General features: G+C 40.6%; 1 protein-coding gene across 1 annotated transcript; it reads left to right on the top strand.

Moving 5' to 3' along the window:
* Positions 1–16,050: 16,050 nt before the first annotated feature.
* Positions 16,051–20,694, top strand: LOC109911253 (cytochrome c oxidase subunit 7C, mitochondrial). Its single transcript, XM_020510546.2, has 3 exons — positions 16,051–16,216; positions 19,384–19,514; positions 20,582–20,694. The coding sequence occupies exons 1-2, from the start codon at positions 16,139–16,141 to the stop codon at positions 19,498–19,500; spliced, it is 195 nt and encodes a 64-aa protein (XP_020366135.1). The 5' UTR covers positions 16,051–16,138; the 3' UTR covers positions 19,501–19,514; positions 20,582–20,694.
* The last annotated feature ends 2,838 nt before the right edge of the window (positions 20,695–23,532 follow it).

Raw genomic sequence — 23,532 nt, 5'->3', positions numbered from 1 at the left:
GGTAATAGAAGAATATTCCATCACATTCCTAACTTATGCCTTGTAGATGATGGACAAACTTTGGGGAATCTGAGGACAATTTACTCACCACAGAGTCTTCCAAAAACTTTCACTCCTCTCTCAGAAAAAAAAACTCTACATTTCTGTCTTAAATGGACGACCCCTTATATTTAAGCAGTAACCTCTAGTTCGAGATTATCCCAGATGGGAAAACGTACTGTCCATATCCACCCTGTCAAGATGCCTCAGGATATTACATTTTTCAAATAAGTCATTTCTTACCCTTCTAAACTCCAGCAGCTAGAAGCCTAGCTCATCCAACCTTTCTTCATAACAGAACTGAGCCATTCCAGGTATTAGAACAGTAAACTTTCTCTGAACTGCTCCCACTGCATTTTCATCCTACCCTAAGCAAGGAGATGAATACTGTGTATGGCTTTCCTGATGTGGTCTCACCAATACCCTATATAACTGAGGCACAACTTCTCTACTTTTATATTCAAGGGCTCTCTCAATAAACAATAATGTTCCAGTAGCTTTCCTAATTACTTGTTGTATGCGCGAACCAACCTTTTATGATTCATGAACTAGGATATCCCAATCCTCCTACATCTCAGGGCTTTGCAATCAATTACCACAGAATCACAGAATTATTACGGTCAGAATGAAACTATTTGGCCCATTGTGTCTGCACTAACTCTCTGTGTAGTTTACATTTGTGGCAATTTTTTGCTCTATTCTCATAATCCTGTACATTGTTTCCATTTAAATAGTCATCCAGTGTTCTCTTTAATGTCTGAAATGAACCTGTCTCTACCAGACTCCCATGCAGTGTATTCCAGACCCCAACTATTCAGTGTGTAAAGATTTTTTTTCTCTCAGCTTGCTTCTGCTTTTTTTTTACATATTACTTTGAAACTACACCCTCTGGTTCTTGACTCACCCCTCCCACCCTCAAATGGTATAAAATTCAATCTCTAGGGTCTTCTTCACCTTTAGACCATTAGTTACTTTTATCTCATTGTACAATACTATGTCGAGTATAGCCTACTCCTGAGTTGGCTCCAGAGCCTATTGTTTTAAGAAACTATCCCCAAACATCCTATAATGGCATCCTATCTGACTTAGCCACTCTAAATTCTGTGTGCAATCAAATTCAGGATGTTTACTTTATTATAGAGACATGGCGTCAGAGACATACAGCATGGAAACAGACCCTTTGGTCCAACAAGTCTATGCCAACCATAATCCCAAACTCAACTAGTCCTGCCTGCCTGTGTTCAGCCCATATCCCTCCAAACATTCCTTATTCATGTACTTATATAAATGTCTTTTAGACGTTGTAACTGTACCCGCATCCACCACTTCCTCTGGAAGGTCATTCCAAACGTGAACCACTTCTGGTGTAAAAAAATTCCCCTCATGTCTTTTTTAAATATTTCTCCTCTCATCTTAAAAGTATACCCCATAGTCTTGAAATCCTCCACCTGCCATTGACTTTATCTATGCCTTTCATGATTTTATAGACCTCTACAAGGTCACTGCTTGACCTCCTATGCTCCAGTGAAAGAAGTCCCAGCCTATCCGGTCTTTCTATAACTCAAACCCTCCATTCATGGCAACATCTTTGTAAATATCTTCTGAACCCTCTCCAGCTTAATAATATCCTTCCTGTAGCAGGGTGACCAGAACTGCACACAATACCCTAGAAGAGGCCTCTCCAATATCCTGTACAACCTTAATATAACATTCAATTTCCTATACTCCAAGGTCTGAGCAATGAACGGAAGTGTGCTAAACACCTTTTTAACTACCCTATCTATATGTGACACAAACTTCAAAGGATTATGCACCTGAATCCACAGGTCTCTCTGTTCTACAACATTACCCAAGACTTACTATTAATTCTATAAGTCCTGCCCTTGTTTCTTTCACCAAAATGCAATAACTCGCATTCATCCAAATTAAACTCCATCTGCCCCTCTTCAGCCCATTGACCAAGTTGTGGATGATCTCAAGTTTACAGGCAGTAGAACAAGGGAGTCCAGCCAGGATTACATTCGATTATTTGAATGTATAGATAATGAAGTCACAGATGTGGGTTTCTGCAACAGATGAACTGATCCTGGTGCAAAGTACAGGAGAGAGAAAATAATCAAAAAGCTTGCTGAAAAACTGAGATAGCGGAAACAGAGTGGGAACAGACTAGTGAGAGTGAATAGTTTGTTTCTGTTCCAAATTATTTATGCAATGCCATGTCCTTATCATGATCGCCCTGTAGAATGTTCCAACTTTCTCAAGTAAATTCAAAATCCATCAATTCTTGCTTACCTGCTGTGTGCTTAGGTAATGTGTTGATCTTTAGAATTTCCATTTTCGTGTCAACGGTTCCAGCTCTTTCTTTCCTCGTACTGATCTGGATGGCACTATATTAGAATCCTGCATTTCTTTAATGATGGTAAACAATGTTAATTAATTATCTTTAACTCATATAGTCCTGGCAGTCCTGCTAAATATTTGGTATTGGAGGAATTTTAATGTTATACTGTATGGAAGATATTTCATGTCTTGAAAGTGTCAAGGTACCTGAATCTTGTCTTGTTACTATGTTTTGATATGACACAACTTCACAAATTTGATCCCTTAATCCACTGTTTAGATTAAAGGCTTCTCTATTTCCCTAGTTATGTGGCTTGCTGGAATGCTGCTCTTCAAATAAAAGGCAACTAAAAGCCACCGTTCACTCCCAACATCATATAACAATACATTCAATGCAATACCAAACTAACCACCTTTGTGTTTTGCTTTGATGCCTGACTGTTGAATGCCTTTGGCTGTCTTAGTGCTACCATGCACGAGATATAGTGCTACCCCATAGTGGTTGTAGTGTGGGTGATGAAAATATGTTGACTTTCAGTGGAAAAGACTGCAGATGGCTGAGGAAGACTCCCTCCTGCATCTCTGAATTTTCAGACTTTCAGACAGCAGCTCCAGCAGGAAGCTAGACTGGTTAGCTGACAGGCTACAACAAGGACATTGGTGGAGCAGCAGTAGAAAAAGAACAAATGCTGTCAATCTGAGAGAGGACAACAGGTTCATACTCAATGGAATCAGTGCCTTTTACACAGACTAGGATTTCACTGAGTGTAATAATCTACTGGAGCACAAATAGCTGACATCTTTGGAATCATACAAGCCCCTTTGAGGGCTGGTATCCATAGATCATAGAATCCCGACACTGTGGAAACAGGCCCTTCAGCCCAACAAGGCCACATCAACCCTCAGAGCACCCACCTAAACCGATCCCCCTATAACCCACCTAATCTACACATCCCTGAACACTATGGGAAATTTAGCATAGCCAATCCACCTAGCCTGCACATCTTTGGACTGTGGGAGGAAACCAGAGCACGTGGAGGAATCCCACACAGACACAGGGAGAATGTGCAAACTCCACACAGACAGTCGCCCGAGGCTAGAATTGAACCCGGGTCCCTGGCACTGTGAGGCAGCAGTGCTAACCACTCTGCTACCGTGCTGCACACACACCATCCCCCCTCCCCAATCTCCAGTTTTGATTGAACCAGTCAGAACCTGCAATACCTTGGAGTGTTTGCATGGCAATGAGCTGAGATTTCATTAACTTCCACTGCAGCATTTAGACATAAAGTAGCTTCTGCATGCACTTCAAAGGAAGCTGAGACATCAGATGATACAACATGGTGGTTCTGTGGGTGTCCTCATGGTGTTAGCCATCATTCTAACATGAAAAAGAAGTGACTTTCAGTTCTGTGCAAAGTCCTGCACGATGTTGAAGTTGGACCTCTGACTTCATGCTCCTTGACAGGGACAAGAGCTCTCTTGTGGTCCTGTCAAAGCACCAAGCATTTCTATGTATATGTCCATCAGACTTATGTTGTAAAGTACCCCACAGAAATTCTCATTTGAATTCTCTGCAGCAGACTACTTGTGCAACCCTGCCCTCAGGGATGCTGGCACACATGCTTTCCTGTCTTACAGACCTGGCATCAGGTCACTTGTGCCCAGTGACTCACCATGTTTCTATACTAGCTCCTAGAATACTTGCAGTTTCAGTGTCTGAGCCAATGGCTCAATGTGTTAGATTAAATCGATGACTAAATGATAGCGTTGCTGCTCTGTCAGTTTGTTCTCGATCTACACCGTCAGCAACAGTCATCACTGGCTTTTAGGTTTTTATCAATATAAATGGCCAAAGGGAATATTCGTGAAGGACGTAGTGGGATGGGAGGGGTGAGTGGATGAGACAAAGTGAGATGGCTGCACCATCTGCAGAATGTATGTCACAACATATCCACTTCTCCTTGTTAAGGGTCAGTATCTGCACAGCATCCAAAGTAGGCTTGTCCCCTGCCCTTTCGCAACTTTTGCCAACTATTGTAGGTCATCTTGTCTTACAAAAGATACAGAAGTGTATCAGTGTGAATGATGCAATATGTTTGGAAGTTAACTGCCTTCTACAGTTCAATACTACTTTGTTCAAGCTGTGAGATATGAGTGTATGACTTGCAATAGTGCTAAGTGTATGAGGGTGAGGTGAGGTTATGAATGTGAAGTTAGATCTGTCAATGATTTAGATTGTTGGTAGGGAAGTGAAGGCATGCAATGAATGGGGCAATATGAGGCCGTTTGCAGCACACAACACGTAAGGATGCATTTATTGAGCTTTATTAATACAGTAAGGTCATCAAACGTCTTGGGCCAATACATCTAAGACTTCGGAACAAGACTGATGATATGGACTGCCCTCGCTTCTGTTGTCTTCTGCAAATCCCTTTAGATGGTCTCTTTTGAAAGGAGAAAACCTGGTCAACCTCCTGCATCAGCTACATCTGCAAGCTCAGGGCTATTTTTATGGTTTCCCGAAGGTCTTAACCAGAATGCAATCTTGTTTTTAAAAGGTGCAGTCTGATTTTTAAAAATGCAAGTTTGCTTTAAGTGGTGCTAGCCTCACACAAAGCTGGGTTCCCTCGTTAAGGCCACCCTAAGAGCACATTCTGCACTAATGATTATGGCATAATTATGGAAACTAGCAGATGTAATGAAGTTTAGATATTGGCTGCATTACTTTGCACAGATACAGGGTAACAGTACATCAGAACTCCCACACCCAATTTTGGGGCTTTCCAATTTAGCTCCCATTTTGTTGTATCTTGCTCAAAATTATTGTTGATTCAGTAAACTTTGTATTCTGATGATATACTCTAAAGGTGATATACTTCAATAAAGAGCATGGATCCATGGCATAACAAGTTAAGGATCCATAACAAGTTATGCAACATACATCTAGCAGTTTGTTTGTGTAGTGGAAATAGTGAGAAATAAACCTGCAAACATTAAAAGTAGTTGTATAAACAAAAACATTGCTTTATTCTGTATTTGTGTCTGCCCAGATTCACTGTGCTGAATGCCTGAGGAATTAAATTGTAGTTACTAATCAGTCATCTTTTTATTTAGCACATTTGAATCTCCTGTAAAAGACAGGAGCTGGTTACAAATTACAAACTGTGAAATCTGACTTTAATTCTTCATCTAGGTATCCACCAACAAGATTTGTTTTGCATATTTGAATTTGCATCAAACTTTGGATTTAGGATTCACAATTTCAGTTGGATTCCTCATGATTCAGAAGATGCAGTAATAAATAGGAATTGAGACATACCCCTCCGTAAGGCAAGTGTCTTTTATGTAGTGAGAAAGAGTAGGAATAATCTCCAAGTCCCTCAAGAAAGCCTTTGTCTCCCCTTAGCCGACTAAACCTTACCTGCTCCTGTGCTCACAGTGGACTTCATCCTCTCCATCCCTTCCCTCAAACTGTAGCCCCAAACTCTGACCCTACAGCTCCCTGACCTACCTCCAACAAGGCTAGAGGAGTCTAGTTTCTACTTCCCTCTCTCTGAATTGCTGTTTACTCCTCCCCACCTGCTCACCAAGTTTAGACTAATTGTTGGAGACCTCCCCCAACTGATCTCAGATGAAGCCTCCTGTCATTAATTTCCGCTGGTTGCTACTCAAATAATGCAAAAAGTAAGTTCTAATGAGACACATTAACAAAACCTTGGTGTCATTGCCTCTGCTATCTGACTGCATTACATCACACTATCTATGCCTTGGATTAAAAATTTGGGACCTTGGTGATTGTATTTTTTCTCTGACTAACAATGCCAGAGATCTCTTCATTTTAATTTACATTTCAAATTCCTTTGCAAGTATTGACAGTGGCATCAGATTATTTGAAGTATTGACAAAATTTCTGTAAAGCTTGCAAACCGTGAGATCTATATAACCTATTCACGAAGAACTCCAACATCTATACCACAGTCTGTCCTTGATAAATTACTCAAAATGTTGCATAGAGCAGTTCAACATAATTCTCTGGATGTCTTCTAGTGGACAGCTTGACGATTGATTTGAATAACTACTTAAAAAATATTCATAAAATGCCAAGCAGCATTACAGGAATTTATTGAACCCTGTGACCAGAGATACGAGAGAAAAAAAAAGTATCAGATAGATGACGGTCCTTTGAGAGATCTTTGCTGCAGTAAAGCAGTCTAAAGTCATTTTTTATGTCTGTGTCAGAACATAAATTTGAGTTGAGTCTGCTAAGGCTGCAAATCTATTTTCAGATCCTTTTGTTCTTTTTTTCTAGTCTAAACTAATCTATGCCAGAATGTTCCCTACCCTCAACTTGTGTTTAAAAAGGGGTGCACCCAAATTTATACACGCAAAGCAAAGATTGAAGGTCTCAGGCACCTTGTTAAGCATAATGTTTGCAAAGCCTAAAACGTCTTTTGCATTGTTGTACTATATAAATTTAAAAAGCATGGACTGAAAGGAATTCTTTCAACTGTGAAAATGTAGTTTCCAGTAGTCATTGTACATGTTGAACTATGATACATTCAGCAGATCACAGGATAAATATAAATAAGACAATTCAGTTTATTCTAGCTCAGCAATTTAGAAAATACACATTGTAAATGGGGATGAAAAATGAAAGAGATCAGAGAAGCTGATAGCTTAAATTTATTGTCAATCAAAACAATTTTCAGTGGCACTGAGTAAAGGAAATTAAATGTTGAGATGTATTTAAAGGTCAATGCTGAGCTGGTGATGTAATTCTGCTACAGTATCTTATAAATCCCATGTGCAACCACACATAGGGTATTATGTAAAATTCTAGTCACTACAGGACATTTTTTTAAATTACGACAAATGAGGGTATTATTAAGGAAAACCAAAATAATACAGGGAAAGGAGAGATTAGACTGTGAGGAGCAATTATGCCAATTGGGTATATTTGCACTGGAAAAACAATATTAGGGCATGACAAAACAGCAGAATCAGAGGACAAACTGTACACTTTGAGAGAAGTAAGGGCAAACCTAAGCTGCAAGAACAGATGATGTTTTAACATCTAAAACAAGCTGATCAGTGTCAGCTGAGATGTAAGCCATAGAGTCATACAGCAAAGAAACACACCCTTCAGTCCAGCCAATCCATGCCAGCCATAATTGTAAACTAAACTAGTCCCACCTGTCTGCACTTGGCCCATATCCCTTCAAACATTCCTTATGAGATAACAAGATGTAGAGCTGGATGAACACAGCAGGCAAGCTGACATTTCGGGCCTAGACCCTTCAGAAAATCTTCTGATGAAGGGTCTAGGCCCGAAACGTTAGCTTTCCTGCTCCTCTGATGCTGCTTGGCCTGCAGTGTTCATCCAGCTCTACACCTTGTTATCTCAGATTATCCAGCATCTGCAGTTCCTACTATCTCTGAAACATTCCTTATTCATGGATTTATCTAAATGCCTTTTAAAAGTTGCAACTGTACCCACATCTACCACTTCCTGTGGAAATTCATTCCACACATGAGCCATTCTGCATAACAATACTGCCCCTCTTCTTTTTTAAATCGTTCTCCTCTCACCTTAAAAACATGTCCGCTATATTTTCTCCCATCTTCTATGAAAGACACGGAAGTGCGGATGCCTTTAAACTAATGCAAACATTGTAAGATGTCCAAAACAGACTTTTATGGTCTTCAGATGTTTGAAGAAAATGTCCTTAATCTGCCGGTGCTATTTGGAGAGGTAAGGACCTATTGGCTAGGTCCAAATATCTGTTTCTGAATAAGATATGAGTTTGAAAGAAAACTGTATCCCTGAGAGATGTCAAGCACAGATTAAAATGGTTAAAAGTAGACATGGATATGTGTAAATAGTTTAAAAACTCATTGTGGCTAACAAGGCATTTCAAGCTCCTGCCTTTTAAATTAGAAAGGCTTGCTGTCTTTAAAAGAAAATCAGTGCTTGTCATTTCATTGCTAACAAGCCTGATAATTATTATTACTGGATTAGTGCTAAATAACTGATTTGACCACTTATTATTGCAATAAGGTGCCCATTTGTTCATGGTTTGATTGAGAGCTCCAAGTAGTTATAAAGTATTACATTTGGGGCTGTGAATGCAAATACTTTTTTTTTTACAAGGAGTTGGGAACTTGAATGAAATGTTTGCTTTCAAAGGAATTTAATAGTTGAAGAAATTTTAAATGTATTGGATGGGCTTTTATGAATTAAAGTGCATTTCTTTAAAAAACACATTGTAATATATATGTAGAAATTTATTTTATTTCTTCTCAGCTTGGGTCCTGAGGTCTGCCCATAGAAGATACTAGGCAAATTGGCATGAAGGGTGTTGGAGAAAAAAGTGGTGGGTGAACAGTATGGGTTGGTATTAAGTTGGAAATAAAGGACCGTATGTATGGATAGAAAAGCATTGGTTGCCATAAGGGATCAAGCACCATGTGGATGGGTGGGAGCTAAAATGTGCCACAAATTGCACTGGAGGGAGCATGGGGAGAATGAGAGGACTTCGAGGGTTGAGAGTTAGAGGTCTATTTTCTTGTTTTCTTTTTTTCAGTTACAGCAAAGTCATTGCAGATCATTGAAGCCAGCCTTTTACAAATCTTGCCTCAGCAGTCAAGTCACTATGACTGCCTCTGCACTGTTTCTAGGGACAGTGAGTTTGACTCTCATAAAACCCTGAAAAAAACCTGATCATCTAGGCCAGTTTTCCTCCAAGTCAGGTTAGGAAGTTGGGCCTCTCGACTTCTGACTCGAGATAAAAACCTTTCCTTTGTTTTCTAGTGTATGTCTGACATCGGTCTAAACTAATTTCATTGATTTTAAACTGTCTTATCTTCCCTGAATATTCAAAGGCATTATCTTCACTGAATTATCCACTATCAACACCCTGGGGCTTAACATTGACCAAAAATTGAATTGGACCATCTATATAAAAACTATGGTTACAAGAATAGTTCAAAGCTGGGAAATCTGCAGTGAGTAATTCACTTCCTGGCTCCCAAAGTCTGTCCACTATCTCAAGCATCCAATGATGTAAGTACACTTCCAACAAGAAGTGCGGCACCATTCAGGAAAAAAACAGCACACTTGATTGGCACCCTATCAACCACCTTAAATATTCACACTCTCCACTACCTACACATAGTGGCAGCAATATGTACCATCTACAGGGCATAATCCAGCAATTTGCTAAAGCTACTTTAACAGCACATTCCAAACCTATGATTCTCTACCAACTGAAAGGACATGGGAAGCAGATGCATGGGAACACCACAATCTCTTCCAAGCAAAACACCATCCAGACTTGGAATGGTATCATCGTTCCTTCACTGTTGCAGGGTCAAAATCCTGAAACTCTCTTCATAACCTCACTGTGGATAAACCTACATCACATGGACTGCAGCAGTTGATTAAGCTTTTCTGTACAATTTTTGATTTAACATAACAATTTAATGCCTTCTGTTAATAATCTAACAGTTCTGTGGAGACAATTTTAAATATAATTTCCCCTTTTGAAGTGAATATTCAATTTATAATCCTTTAAAACAAGTTCCAAGCTTTTCCATTATGAGCCACATTAATTCATTTCTAATTTTACATTGATAGAAATTATTCATTTTACAGTGAATTAAACCTGATTACATGTGAGAAAAAGGTTTAAAAAGTGAAAAATATTTTCTGTCACAATAAATTAGTAGCCTTATAAAATTTATCTACTTTTGTTGTTTGGGTGTTTCACCAAAAAAGGCTCTTGTAGAACAGTGGTGTTGTCTTTCTTTTTATTTATTGATGGGTTGAGGGAAGTTCAGAATCAACCAAATTTACTGGTGTCACGTGTAGGCCAGACCAGGTAAGATAGCAGCTTTCTTTCCTAAAGGACATTAGTGAACCAGATGGGTTTTTCCCCAACAATTGATTCATGGTCATCATGAGATTCTTAATTCCAGATATTTAATTGCCTTCAAGTTCTACCATCTGCTGTGGCAGGATTTGAACCCAGGTCCCCAGAAAACTTTTTTGGGGTCTCTGGATTAGCAGTACAGCGATAACACCACTAGGCCATTACCTCTCCTAATCCTTGTTCTCATATACAAATCCAAGGCTTTATGTTGGAACAGGTTGATGTGAAAGAAATTTATAAGATTTTTTTATTTTAATTTAGGGTTGAGTTAAGCACTGGGAAAGGAAGAATAAGAGCAACACATGAATAATTTGAGTCATCACAACATGTGAAGTGTGCCATGTTTGAGAGAAAATGTAAGTTTTTCACTTGGTTTCTAAAGCTGCTAACCATTGTGGTTTGCTCATACTGAGCTAATCTTTATGATGGGCTTTAGGGTCCCGAAATAGGAGAAAAATATTGTGAACCCGCATTTGCCAGCAGTGGTCTGCTCAACAATTTTACAGCCGGTGACCTTCTAAGTGGTTCGTGGGCCTCCCATCTGACTAAGATAATGTTGAGCTAGTACTACCGCAAGCCCAATCAGAGGATTAGCAGCTCTGAAAAATGAAAACCAAGAAAATAGCAGCAGTAGTAGCCCACTCAACCATTCAACATGATCGTGGCTGATCATCCAACTCAGAATCCTGTTCCTGCTTTCTTTCCCACATGCAGCACAGCCCCTGAGGTCAGATCTCCTGTTTATATTGGTCAGCCAGGGCTTTCCTCATTGACCCAGGTTAACAACCACAATCAAGGATCTCAGTCAACAAGAACCACCTGGTTCCAATCACAACAACATCTTTTCTAGTTTCTGTCAGGAATCTGGATGTGGTGCCCTGTCTGCTATAGGTCCTGCCAGATCATCCAGCTGCATCATTGATGCCATAGAAGTCACTGCCCCAGAAAAAAGGGCCTGGAGCAGTGGCTGCATGCTTTCTATATGGGGTCTCAGGGGGCTTTTCAATCAAGTGCAGAGGAGTGTTTTTGTACTTTATATCTGTTACACAGGCTCACATATACACACCAACAGAATTCATTGTGCCTTTTTGAACATGTATCCCCAAGAACCATAGCTAACTCCTTCTTGAAAACATTTAATGCTTTGGCCTCAACCACATTTTGTGGCAGAAAATTTCACAGGCTCACTACTCTCTAGGTGAAGAAATTTCTCCTCATCTGAGGCGTAAATGGCATAACCATATCGTTAGACTGTGAATCCTGGTTCTAGATTCCCCGGTCATCAGGAACATCCTTCCTGCATTATTCCTGTCTAATCTTGTTAGAATTTTACAGGATTCTATGAGATCCCACCTCATTATTCTGATGAATGTAGTCCTAACTGATCCACTGTTTCTTCATATGTCAGTTTTACTATCTGGGGAATCAATCTGGTAAATCTTTGTTGCACTCACTCCAGAAACAAAACTTTCTTCTTCAGGTAAGAAGATGAAAATTACAAACAATTCTACCAGATGTGGTCTCACCACGGTCCTGTACAATTGCAGCAAGACATCTATGGCCTTGTCGTTGAATCCTCTTGCTATAAAGACCAACATACCATTTGCTGCACCTGCATGCTTACTTTTCACAACTGGTATACAAGGTTTCATTGCACTTCCCCTATTCCCAACCTATTGCCATTCATATAATGACCTGCCTTTCTGTTCTTGCGAGCAAAATGGATACTTCATCTGCCGTGCATTTGCCCACTTACTTTAAACCAATACATACCTGAACTTTATTTACCACACACTAGCGCAGAAACAGAGAATGTTTCTTCTTGTCTACAACAATGATAAAGCTCATTAATGATACAGGATGAAAACCGTGCAAGTCAGTCCTGCAGGGTCTTACTGGCACTGGAAATTTTTATAAGGGTAAACATCATACACTACCTCAAAAGGTGTCATAATTTATTGTGGCAAATCAGTTTAAAAATGAAATGCAACATGAATTCCTGTAGTTTTTTTCTTAATTCTTTCATGATATGCAGACATTGCTGACAAGGTTAACACTTGTTGTCCATTCCTAGTTATCCTTTGCATTGAGTTTCTTGCTCAGGCAATTTCAGAAGGCAGTTAAGAATCAGCTACATTGCTGTAAGTATTGAGTGACATGTAAATCACGCCAGAAAAGGTCAGCAAATTTCCTTCCTTAAATTAGCAAATCACGTGGGATTTCACAACAAGTGATGATAAATAATATTGTGATTTTACATTAGTTAATATTTCTAAGCATAAGTTTCAATTCTACATCTTTATTAATTGAAGTTAAATTTCATCAACAGCTGTAGTGGGATTTGAAGCCACATCCCCAGCGTTAGGCTGGACCTCTGGATTGTCAGACTAGTGACATTACTACTTCTCCACAATCTTGCCACTCTTGGTTGCTGAGAGATTGTCCCATCAGTACAGATCCCAATTTCCCCAGTACTAGTGCCACTGCCCACAAACCAGAACCATTCAATGGAGAGTGCAGGAGGGTATGCCAGGAGCAGCAACAGGCATACCTGAAGATAAGGTGTCAACCTGGTGAAGCCACCAAACAGGATTACTTGCAACCAAACAGCATAAGCAGCATGCCAAGACAGAGCTAAGCGATCCCACAACCAACAGATCGGATCTAAGCTCCGCAGTCCTGCCACATCCAGTTGTGAATGGTGGGGGACAATTAAACAACTCACTGGAGGAGGAGGCTCCACAAATGTCCCCATCCTCAATGATGGAAGAGCCCAGCACATCAGTGCAAAAGATAAGGCCGAAGCATTTGCAGCAATCTTCAGCCAGAAGTGCCGAGTGGATGATCTGTATTGGCCTCCTCCAGTGGTCCCCAGCATTACAGATACCAGTCTTCAGCCAATTCAATTCACTCCACCTAATATCAAGAAATTGTTGGAGACACTGGATACTGCAAAGATTACAGGCCCTGACAACATTCCGGCAATAGTACTGAAGACTTGTGCTCCAGAACTTACTGCTCCCCTGGCCAAGCTGTTCCAGTACAGTTACAACACTGGTATCTACCCAGCAATGTGGAAAATTGCCCAAGTATGTACTGTACACAAAAGTAGCACAAATCCAACCTGACCAATTACCACCCCATCAGTCTACTCTCAATCACCAATAAAGTGATGGAAGTTGTCATCAACAGTGCTATCAAGCTGCACCTGCTCAGCAATAGAGATAGTAAGAACTGCAGATGCTGGAGTCAGAGACAACACAGTGTGGAACTGGAAGAACACAGCAAGCCAGGCAGCATCAGAGTAGAAGGAAAGTTGGCATTTCAGGTCAGGACCCTTCTTCAGAAATGGGGAGGGGGAAGGGAGCTGGGAAATAAATAGAGGGGAGGGGTAAGGCTGGGGAAGGTAAGTGGGATGGTGATAGGTGAGTGCAGATAGGGAGTGGTGGGGATTGGTCAGTGAGGTGGGAGGGGCGGATAAACGGGAGAGAAGGTGGACAGGTTGTGTCAGGTCAAGGAGGCGGAAATGAGAGGGAGGGTCGGTCATGGGATGAGGCCGGGGTGGGGAGATTTTGAAACTGGTAAAATCCACATTTAGGCCATTGGCTGTAGGCTCCTGAGCGGAATACAAGGTGCTGCTCCTTCCACAAATCTTCTGCGTTAGACAGGAGTTCACCTGCACATCCGTCAATGTGATCTACTGCATCCACTGCTCCCGATGTTGTCTCCTCTACATCGGGGAGATCAAGTGGAGGCTCAGAGACCGCTTTCTCGAGCATCTGCACTCTGTTCGCGACAAACGACAACACCTTCTGGTCACAAGCCACTTCAACTCCCACTCCCACTCCCTGGGCGACATGTCCATCATGGGCCTCCTCCAGTGTCACTATGATGCCACCACAAACTGGAGGAGCAGCACCTCAGGATCCTACAGCCCAATAGCCTAAATGTGGATTTTACCAGTTTCAAAATCTCCCCACCCCCACCCCCAGCCTCATCCCATGACTGACCCTCCCTCTCATTTCCGCCTCCTTGACCTGATACAACCTGTCCGTCTTCTCCCCCACCTATCCACTACTCCCACTTCACCGACCAATCCCTACCACTCCCTACCTGCATTCACCTATCACCTACCTTCTCCAGCCCCATCCCTCCTCTTTCTATTTATTTATGAGCTCCCTTCCCCCTCCCCGTTTCTGAAGGAGGATCCCGACCCGAAACATCAACTTTCTTGCTCCTCTGATGCTGCCTGGCCTGCTGTGTTCCTCCAGCTCCACACTGTGTTATCTCTGACTCCTGTATCTGCAGTTCTTACTATCTCTACCCAAGGCAGACGTGGATGCTCAATTATTGAACAGCTTCAAGATGGATATTGCTACATTTCTATTATAAATGATATGGGTACAATGTCAGAAAGGGGCTTTGTGATAAATAATCAACCGTGATCTCATTAAACAGCTGAGTCAGCTTGACAGGTTGAAAGCCACTTTTCCTATGTTCCTAAGGAAAGAGTACATATTAAACCTGTTTCTAAAACAACGCAAACCTCAGAAATGATATAACCACAATGAAGGAAATTTTATGCTACATTTCCTACCTACTATTTGGCTAGATTTAATTGTGGATTTTATTTGCATAGAAGATCAGAAGTAAGAAAGGAACATGTGCCCACATTATTATATTACAATTCATGCTAAGACACGTTTAAAGAAATTTTAATTGTTCAATTTTATTGGAAGAGATATATTTTGCAAGAAGAAAAGCCGTTTACATCTATACTTAGATTGTGAGGTTCCATCATATGCAATTCCAAATTACTATTTTCCCTGGTTTGCACACTGTTGAGTCACTACAATCCTGTTGGAAACAGTTGCCTTGGAACAATTAAGGTGCAGGATTACTTTCTGAGCAACTTTTTTTATGAACAAGCATTGGTACCATACTGAAGGGAGCTAGTTGATTCTGTCACTGTTTGAAAGTGGCCCGAGGGTAAATTTGAGGATAAATTCACAGGAATGAGCATTGATGGGATGTTATGGCTTTCTCTCAGTACATTATCAAAGGGCATTGGTCCCCAAACCCTGTCTCCTGCTGCAGTTGTCCTGTCTCAATTTTCCATGTACTTGTACTGTTCTTGTCTTTCAAATCATCTTCATGCAGCTTTATTGCCAATATACTGTAACTGTTGTTTTGGTCTCCAAAAGGAACTTAATACATTTTGGCAAACTGAGAAAATAAAACATATCAAGTGATATGAGTTATCAAAAATAGCACCATCTATAAATGATTCTCCATAATTTAAGCTCTTTTTTTGCTTTATCATTCTCTGCCTGATTCTCTCATATTCCCTCTTGAATTTATACTTGCAATCTGCATCACCAGCATTTCTTCTCATTCACTCGCCACAACTGCATTTTGCTTCATATTCACTTTTGTCTCCTGGTCTGTGTTTCATTTATTCTCAAACAATTTTGCCATTTCACATTTATTTTGTTGAACACAATATCCTTTTTAAAAAGATTTGTGAGAACATTGTTGTGTTGGAGCATGAAAGTCTTGCCATTTCAAGCAATATTAAACATTACTATGTCAGCTACAGATAATCTATATAACAAACTAGAAACCCATTCAGACAGGGAGACCTTACTTATTTAGAGCCCGAGTCAAGAGTGAGTACGCCTGTGCAGTGGGGGCGGTGCATGCTGGTCTTTGTAGTTCAGTCCGTGATTACGCCACCATCACCCACAGTAGCTTGCGTCCTCACTTCCGGCTGACGGTCAGGAGAAGGTCAGGAAGAAGGTTTGAGTCGTTGGTAAAGGGGAGACATGTTGTGGGCACGTACGGTTCGCAACTTCAGCACCTCGCTGATCCGCAGGTCACACTATGAGGAGGGCCCGGGAAAGGTACGTGGTGGGCGGAGATTAAAGCGACTCCGGGGTTTCGTTATCTGCGGCCGGGAGGCCTGTGCTGCAACCTGTCTCTGGGAGGGTGGGGAGTGCCGCGCTTGTGTTGGAGCCGCAGGTTACCATGGCCTAGGCCTGGCGTGCCCCTATCCTTTCCCGTCGGCCGCCAGTTGTAGTGGGTTGAGCGTTATTGGGGGAAGGTTGATTTAACGAAAACGCCCCGCTGTTTCGTGTCTCGGAGCTATAGCTGCGGTAGAGAACCGCCACCATCTCCCCTGGTGCGGAAGAGGCCTCACTGTCACCGGGTCGGCTCTTTTTCTGTGACGGCGAGTCCAGGTTTCGGTATCACTTCCTTCCGTGTCCGAAACCGTTTCCCTCCGCTAACTGGCTGGCATCGAATCCATGCAATGCTGTGCCTCCCTGATTGCCCTTGTTTCACCTTGTTCCTTTACTTTTTCGGTGCCCCAGGGTCCTTTCGGATGTAGCAACGATTTGACTCACTTACAACGTAGTCTACACTTCTTGGCACACTACACGGGGGAGACCAAACGCAGATTAGGCAACTGCTTCTCAGAACACTTGTGCCCAGTCGATGAGCACGATCCTGACCTTTTGGTCGTATGCAATATGCTACCTTCGTCCTGTGCCTCAATGTTGCCATAGGCCTGCCACAGTCTGGAGGGACAGCACCTCGTTTTTCATGTAGGCACTTTACGGCCTTCTGCACTCAACTTTTGAGTTCCACAACTTCAGGCCATGAAGTCTGTCCTCCATTTTGATATTTTGCCCAATGTCTGTATCTTCCTGTTTTTTGCTTCAAATTTGAAGTCAAGTTGAACCTGATGTTAATTCTTTCTTTCTCTACAAATGCTGCTAAACCTGCTGAATTTCTCTGAACAGTGTTTTTTTGTTATTCAAAAGCAGAAATTGCTGGAGGAACTCGGGTTTGGCAGTGTCTGTGGGAAGAAAGCAGTGTTGAAATGTTTCAAGTACAGTGACTCTTCATCAGAATTTTTTTGGTTTCAGATCTCCAGCATCCACAGTTCTTTGTTTTATTTGTGAGCTTATTGTTATTTACTTCCCCACTTGCCATTGAACCTTTTTGTCTTTGAGTTGATTATATTTTCCTTATTTTTTCGTTTAACTTTCACCCTTGTGATTGGTGACCTGTACCAACCTCAGTTTCATGTCCTTGGCATTCTGAAGAGCTATATGGAACTTGGGAGCAGGACTGCACATTTGGCACTTGAGTCTACACCACCATTCGGTGACATCAAAATAGTTATGTCTGAGCTGCACTTTTGCTGCTTGTACTCCATAACCCTTTACTCGCTTGCCTATCAAAAATCTCTCACTCAAGCTTGAATAAATTTAAATTCCTAACTGCCACAACCTTCTGGGAGAAAAATTCCATTACTCTTAATGATTTTCAGTGAAGAAATTTCATGTCATCTGCCTTAAAAGGGAGATGCTTATTCTTAAAACCGTGTCCCTGAGTTTTAGTCTCATCCCCAATAGGTAAGATCTATCTGGATCCATAGGGGTGGCACAGTGGTTAGCACTGCTGCCTCACAGCACCAGGGACCCGGGTTCATTTCCGGGTGCTCCGGTTTCCTCCCAAAGTCCAAAGGTGTGCAAGTTAGGTGGATTGGCCATGCTAAATAGCCCATAGTGTTCAGGGAGGTGTAGATTAGGTGGGTTATAGGGGGATGGGTCTGGGTGGGGTGCTCTGAGGTTCGATGTGGACTTGTTGGTTCGAAGGGCCTGTTTCCACACTGTAGGGATTCTATGATTCTATGGTTTCCACTTTATCCGCTCTTTTCAAATCTAATTTCTATTAGTTTACCTTTAATTCTTCTAAACTCCAATGAACGTAGGTCTAACCATATCAACCATTTTTGATAACAAGCCCACAATTGATCAGTACTTCTATGGAATCACTTTTGGAATGTGGAAAACTGCTAATTTGCTTATGGCCAGGATAGTTTTAGTTTTCAGCAGCTGCCCTTTAAATCAGGTTATTATTTTCTTATCAGTCTACAAATTTGCATCTTCGTGACTGCACAAGTTTTTTTAACGGGCTGTAAAGTGCTTGGTCATCTGATGAGAGGATTAAAAACTGCTATAATTTTTTTCTAAAATTTCAAAATCATACATTTTGCTGTTTCTCTTCTTGTGGTCACCTTGCAGGTGGGTATGCCTTTCCTTTCAATTATTTTAAATGACTGAAGGCTAACTTCTGGCTCATTTTTGAGCAAAATGTTTGGCTTGATTGCTCTGATATTTTTCTAAATCAAGAAGTACTGAATTGAACAGTAAACTGATATTCTAACTCATCCAAGATATGTAAAGGATTAAACTAATAACCATGAAATAATTTATAACCACAAACAAAATGAAAATTCATCTCTAGCTGGTTTGAATTATTAGTGGCCCTAATGTCATTGGCATTATTAAAACTGCAAAGGTAATAGCAACTTTGATTATCTGCAGTTAAACATCAGAATTTGGTAGTTGCTGCCAAACCCCGTGCACTTCTGGAAAGTGTTCTTGAAAGCACTAAGCCGAAGAACGTCCTCTTTTTTATGCTGTCGATATCACTGTTAGATAACCACACTCAAAGATAACTGTTCAGCTTGTAATATGTATGTCAATTCTTATTTTGTTCCATGTAAAATAATCAGTGAATTTTATTTCCTAGTCTTTTTAGTGTGATTTTCTGCATATTCAGCTTAAGGACACTGGTTAGACACTTGTTGCCTGATTTTTAAGTTATCGGGAAAGGAGCATTCCATACTGCGGAGATCTTTGAAGTCTGTGAGAGCGTTACCACTGACTATAATAGTCAAACATTATTTTGTCATGTCATGCAAGTGTTTTCATGTTATTTATAAAGGGAATCTTGACCTTTCTTCTACTTGAAAGTAATGTGTTTCTTTCGTAAAAGCGATGATGTGCTGTCAATAGTAGCAGACAACATTGTGTCAACTTTGTATTGAATGCTGTGACTACTTGGCTTTCTAGCAGTGTCTGGTACAAATGATGTGAACTCTTTAAATGAATGATATCATGACACTGTAAACGCTTGCTGATGTACCAACACTGAATTTATTATTTATAATTACTTTATTTGACTTGGAATAATTGGCCGCCTTTTATTTTAATAGAACTTGCCATTTTCTGTGGAGAACAAGTGGAGGCTGTTGGCAATGATGACCGTATTCTTTGGCAGTGGCTTTGCTGCTCCATTTGTTTTAGTCTGGCACCAAATGCTGAAGAAATGAGACCACATTATTCAGTACGTAACAGTCTAAAATTTTCCTGTTGAGACTTCTGAATTTATTCAATTTTGTATCTGGTGCATATGATGTGAATTTACTAATTTATGAGTAACACTGTGACACTGTAAACGCTTTCTGATGCACCAGATTCAATAAATTGTTTGCCCTTTTGATGTGGTTACCACTGTAAATATTTGGTCAATGGGTCATTAGTAGATACTGATCAACCATGTGTATATTTGGACCTTTGAATACAATTTTGTGATGAAGATCGGTGATTACTTTATAGTTACTCCAATGCAATTCCAGTTAAAACACTGACAAAGTTTCTAGCAAGTATTCGGTTTGGCACATATAATTCTTAGTAGGACAGAAAGCACTTGACCAGATAATTCTGCATTAGAATTGTTGCATCACCTCATTTCATTTCTAAATGTAGAGTTATTTTTCTGAGCAATGTTAAATGTGAGTCACCATTTCAAAGATCTGGTGGATTTGTGTAAGCCACAATTATTTCTGTGCTAAATAATTTACATTTAATACAGGATCATTAACTTGGATTCAAGTGTCTTTTGGCAGCATAAACTGGAGTTATTACATTCTGGGTTTAGGGACAAAGTTAGAATGGTAATAAGAGCACAAAAATCTGCAAGACTTAATGCTTTTACAGACCTCCAATGTAATTACATCTTTCCAGGACAAAACTAGTCTTGTTGATTAGATCACAACGTTGTTTAGTTTACTGTTAGTTTGATGGACCATCTGTGTGTGCTCTGTGTCATATTACCACCTCAGTAGACATATTGCAAAATGCATTGTCGGACTTTTTTTGTTCTGTATCTGCTCGAAGAGAGTCAATTAGGAATTGAAGTATTTTGCTCCCCTCCCTCTTTCAAGGCTTGACATTGGTGATAAAAGGTCACAGATCAAAAATAGCAGCTCTGTTCCCTTCTCTCCAAATTTTGCAAGATCTGACCTTTCCTAAGATTTTCTGTTTTTAGTTTAAATGTTTTGGTTAAGTTTTTTTTTGATTGATAGACCTGTATGCTACTTCTAAACTCTTTTTTTTTTTTTCCTTTTCCAGATAGAACTCCATCTCAACTGTAGTGCGATGTCTGCTGAGCAGCTTATATCCTCATGAGTCTGTTAACCTTCCCAGTGAGATGTTCTTGTAAATAAAAATATTAAGAAATTAAATATTTCCCTTGATTTGTGCTTTATCTTAATATCTACTTTGATATTTGCTGAGTTAGGAGTCTCAAATACTTGAACTTAAATCTTGGGTGTTAGCTTTAAGATGAGCCTTTTGTGTAGTTTTCTTTGCAAATCAACGGGATGAATCAGCAGCGTGATACTAATATTAGTCGCTGTTCTGCATAGTTCCATTTATCCATCTTTGCCCCATATCTATCAATACCCTGCCTAAGTGAAAGTGGGAGTAATCTGTTCACAACAGTACCACTACAGCACTCGTCAGGTTTGCTGTTCTAAGTCCATCACGTATAGTTCAAGTATCGTGATAAGTCCTCCTTGCTGACATTTGGTGACTTCTGTCAATGGGGAGAGATGACCAAACAACAACCTGACAGTCATACCAACATCCTAAATGTCTAATGCCCCAGACTCCCCTATCATCATCCTTGCCAATGGAACAGGACATCTGCAACTACAAGTGATGAAACTAGTAGTCTGGAGAGATCGACCTTGACACTCTAAGATTGACTCTGACTCTGGATCATAGGATATCTTGGCGTCAGGTCAAATATGAGCAAGGAAATCTGTTTACCAGCTACCATTGTCCCTCAACTGATTAATCAGTACTCCTCGATGTTGAATACTACTTGGAAGAGGCACCAAGAGTAGCAATTGACAGTCAAAGAATATCTACAGGGTGGGGGATTTCAATGTGCATCATGTCACCAATCTGTCTGTCACAAGTGAGCAACAGTCAGAGGGACTACCACCCCGAACGTGTGGAGACAGTTATGTCCTCAACCCTTTTGAGTAGTATGGCATTACTACCATGTTCAAATGGGATAAATTCAAAACGGATCTAGCAATTCAAATGTAGAGTCAATTAGGCACTGTAGCCTATTAGCTGCAGCAGAATTATATTTTCTTACAATCTTTGGCATGTGTAATCTCTCTCTACCATTATCAAGCGAAAGGATCAACCTGAGAACAATAAAGGCAGCATGACATGAAAGAACAAAAGTACCTAAAATGAGGTGGCAATGTGTGAAGCTACCGGCCAGCAAGTGAACAGTGGAAAATGCCCAATACATCCTAGTGTGAATGATAATCGAATTAATGGGAGGAGGCTACCTGTGCCCACTCATCTTCATTGTTACTGTAGCCCAGCACATCTTGCAAAAAGGCCATGCTGAAACAGTGGTGACAATCTTTTAACCATAATTGCTGAGTGGATAATTCATTTCAGTCTTCTGAGGTTCCTAGCAGCACATGCAAGTCTTTATTCAATTCAATAACTCCAAGTAATATTAAAAGCTAGGTGAACATACGGTGTTAATAGCAAAGCCTATATATGGACATAGGCAATATCAATTCCCCATCGATACTGTGACCAAAGACGCAGGTTAGAGGTTGTGATTTCTGCATTTTAAAGGCCAACTGTTATTTACATGCCTCTGCATCTCATTAAAGCCCTAACTTATGTCACTCCGATTCTCTTGTTCACCATAAAATTAGCCAGCACAAATTCCTGAAATAAAGAAGATTGGGTGCTTGGTGACTGTAGCTTGCTGAATCCTTCCAGCATTAATGCACCTGTTTCTCCACAACAAAGCCTGTGTGCTCCATTGCCTTCTCCTTGTCTTTGACACCCCTCATCTAAGCAAGTCAGTTTTGGGAATCCACCAGCCTTGCCACGTCATCATGCCTGCTGTCCGACATACTCTCACGCTACTTCAGTCCTTCAATAGTTTGGAGGTCAGGGACATCTGGATCTTGCATGCTTCTGCCAGTTCACTTTATGAGAAGGGACAGGGATTTGTGATAAGTGAACCAAACACCTTATGTCTCTTACCAGTCAGTGGGAGCATCTGGATAAAGACAACTGAAGTAATGTACTGGTGAGTAGAAAAGTCATAAGGATCAGTTCAACAATAGAGCTTAGGAGCAAAGATCACTGAATTGTCTTTCCAGTTTTTCCCCTCTTGTTTGTTTGCCTGTTTGTGTGCATTAAAGGGGAGGTTTATAAGGGGATTAGAGTTTTAATTAATAGTCTTAAATGCATATGGCTTAAAATTGTTTACCTATACCAAAGGTCTAATTATTTGTAACAGATAGTGATTCCGTTTCCGTATAGAAACCTGATCTGTGCTTTCTATCAGCCTGGGTTGAAAGTCAAGTAAATAGGGAATCTTTGCAAACTTTATAAAATCTTGAAGTTTTGTAATTTCCAATATGCTATGCCAGTTAGTCATAACAATTTCTTCAACTACCTGAAAGCCAGTGCAGATACCAATTAAAGATGTCCTGGAATTACATCAGAGAATGTGTCATCTCATTTGGAGCAGGACTTGTGCTCAGTGGGAGTGGGTGACAATCCTGTCTCGATGGCCATCAGGTGCCCTGAATGTTTATTCCAACAGCTCACTTCAGGGAGCAACTAGCGACCTAGAGTCATAGTCATACAGCACAGAAGTAGACTCTTTAGTCCAACTAGTCCATGCCAAACATAATCCCAAACAAAACTAGTCCCACCTGCCTGGTCCTGACCCATATCCCTCCAAACCTTTCCTATTCATGTATTTATCCAAATGTCTTTTAAACATTGCAATTGTACCCACATGCACCACTTCCTCAGGAAGTTCATTCCACACGTAAATCGCTCTCTGTTTTAAAAAAAAAGCCTATGTCTTTTTTAAATATCTCTCTTCTAACCTTAAAAATGTGCATCTTTGTCTGAAATCCCCCCCTAAGGAAAATACAACTACCATTGACTCTATCCATATCTCTCACTATTTTATAAACTTCTATCAGGTCACCTCTCAACACCCTACGCTCCAGTGA

This window comes from Rhincodon typus, chromosome 3, assembly GCF_021869965.1.
Source record: "Rhincodon typus isolate 14 chromosome 3, sRhiTyp1.1, whole genome shotgun sequence".
Classification (NCBI taxonomy): Eukaryota; Metazoa; Chordata; class Chondrichthyes; order Orectolobiformes; family Rhincodontidae; genus Rhincodon; species Rhincodon typus.
The sequence above is the reverse complement of the archived record's forward strand: the minus strand, read 5'-3'. Positions and strand labels throughout refer to the sequence as shown.

Coding starts and splice junctions, on each gene's coding strand:
- LOC109911253 (XM_020510546.2), top strand. CDS start 16,139: ATGTTGTGGGCACGTACGGTTCGCAACTTCAGCACCTCGCTGATCCGC. Junction 16,217..19,383: donor ATGAGGAGGGCCCGGGAAAG/GTACGTGGTGGG, acceptor TTATTTTAATAG/AACTTGCCATTTTCTGTGGA.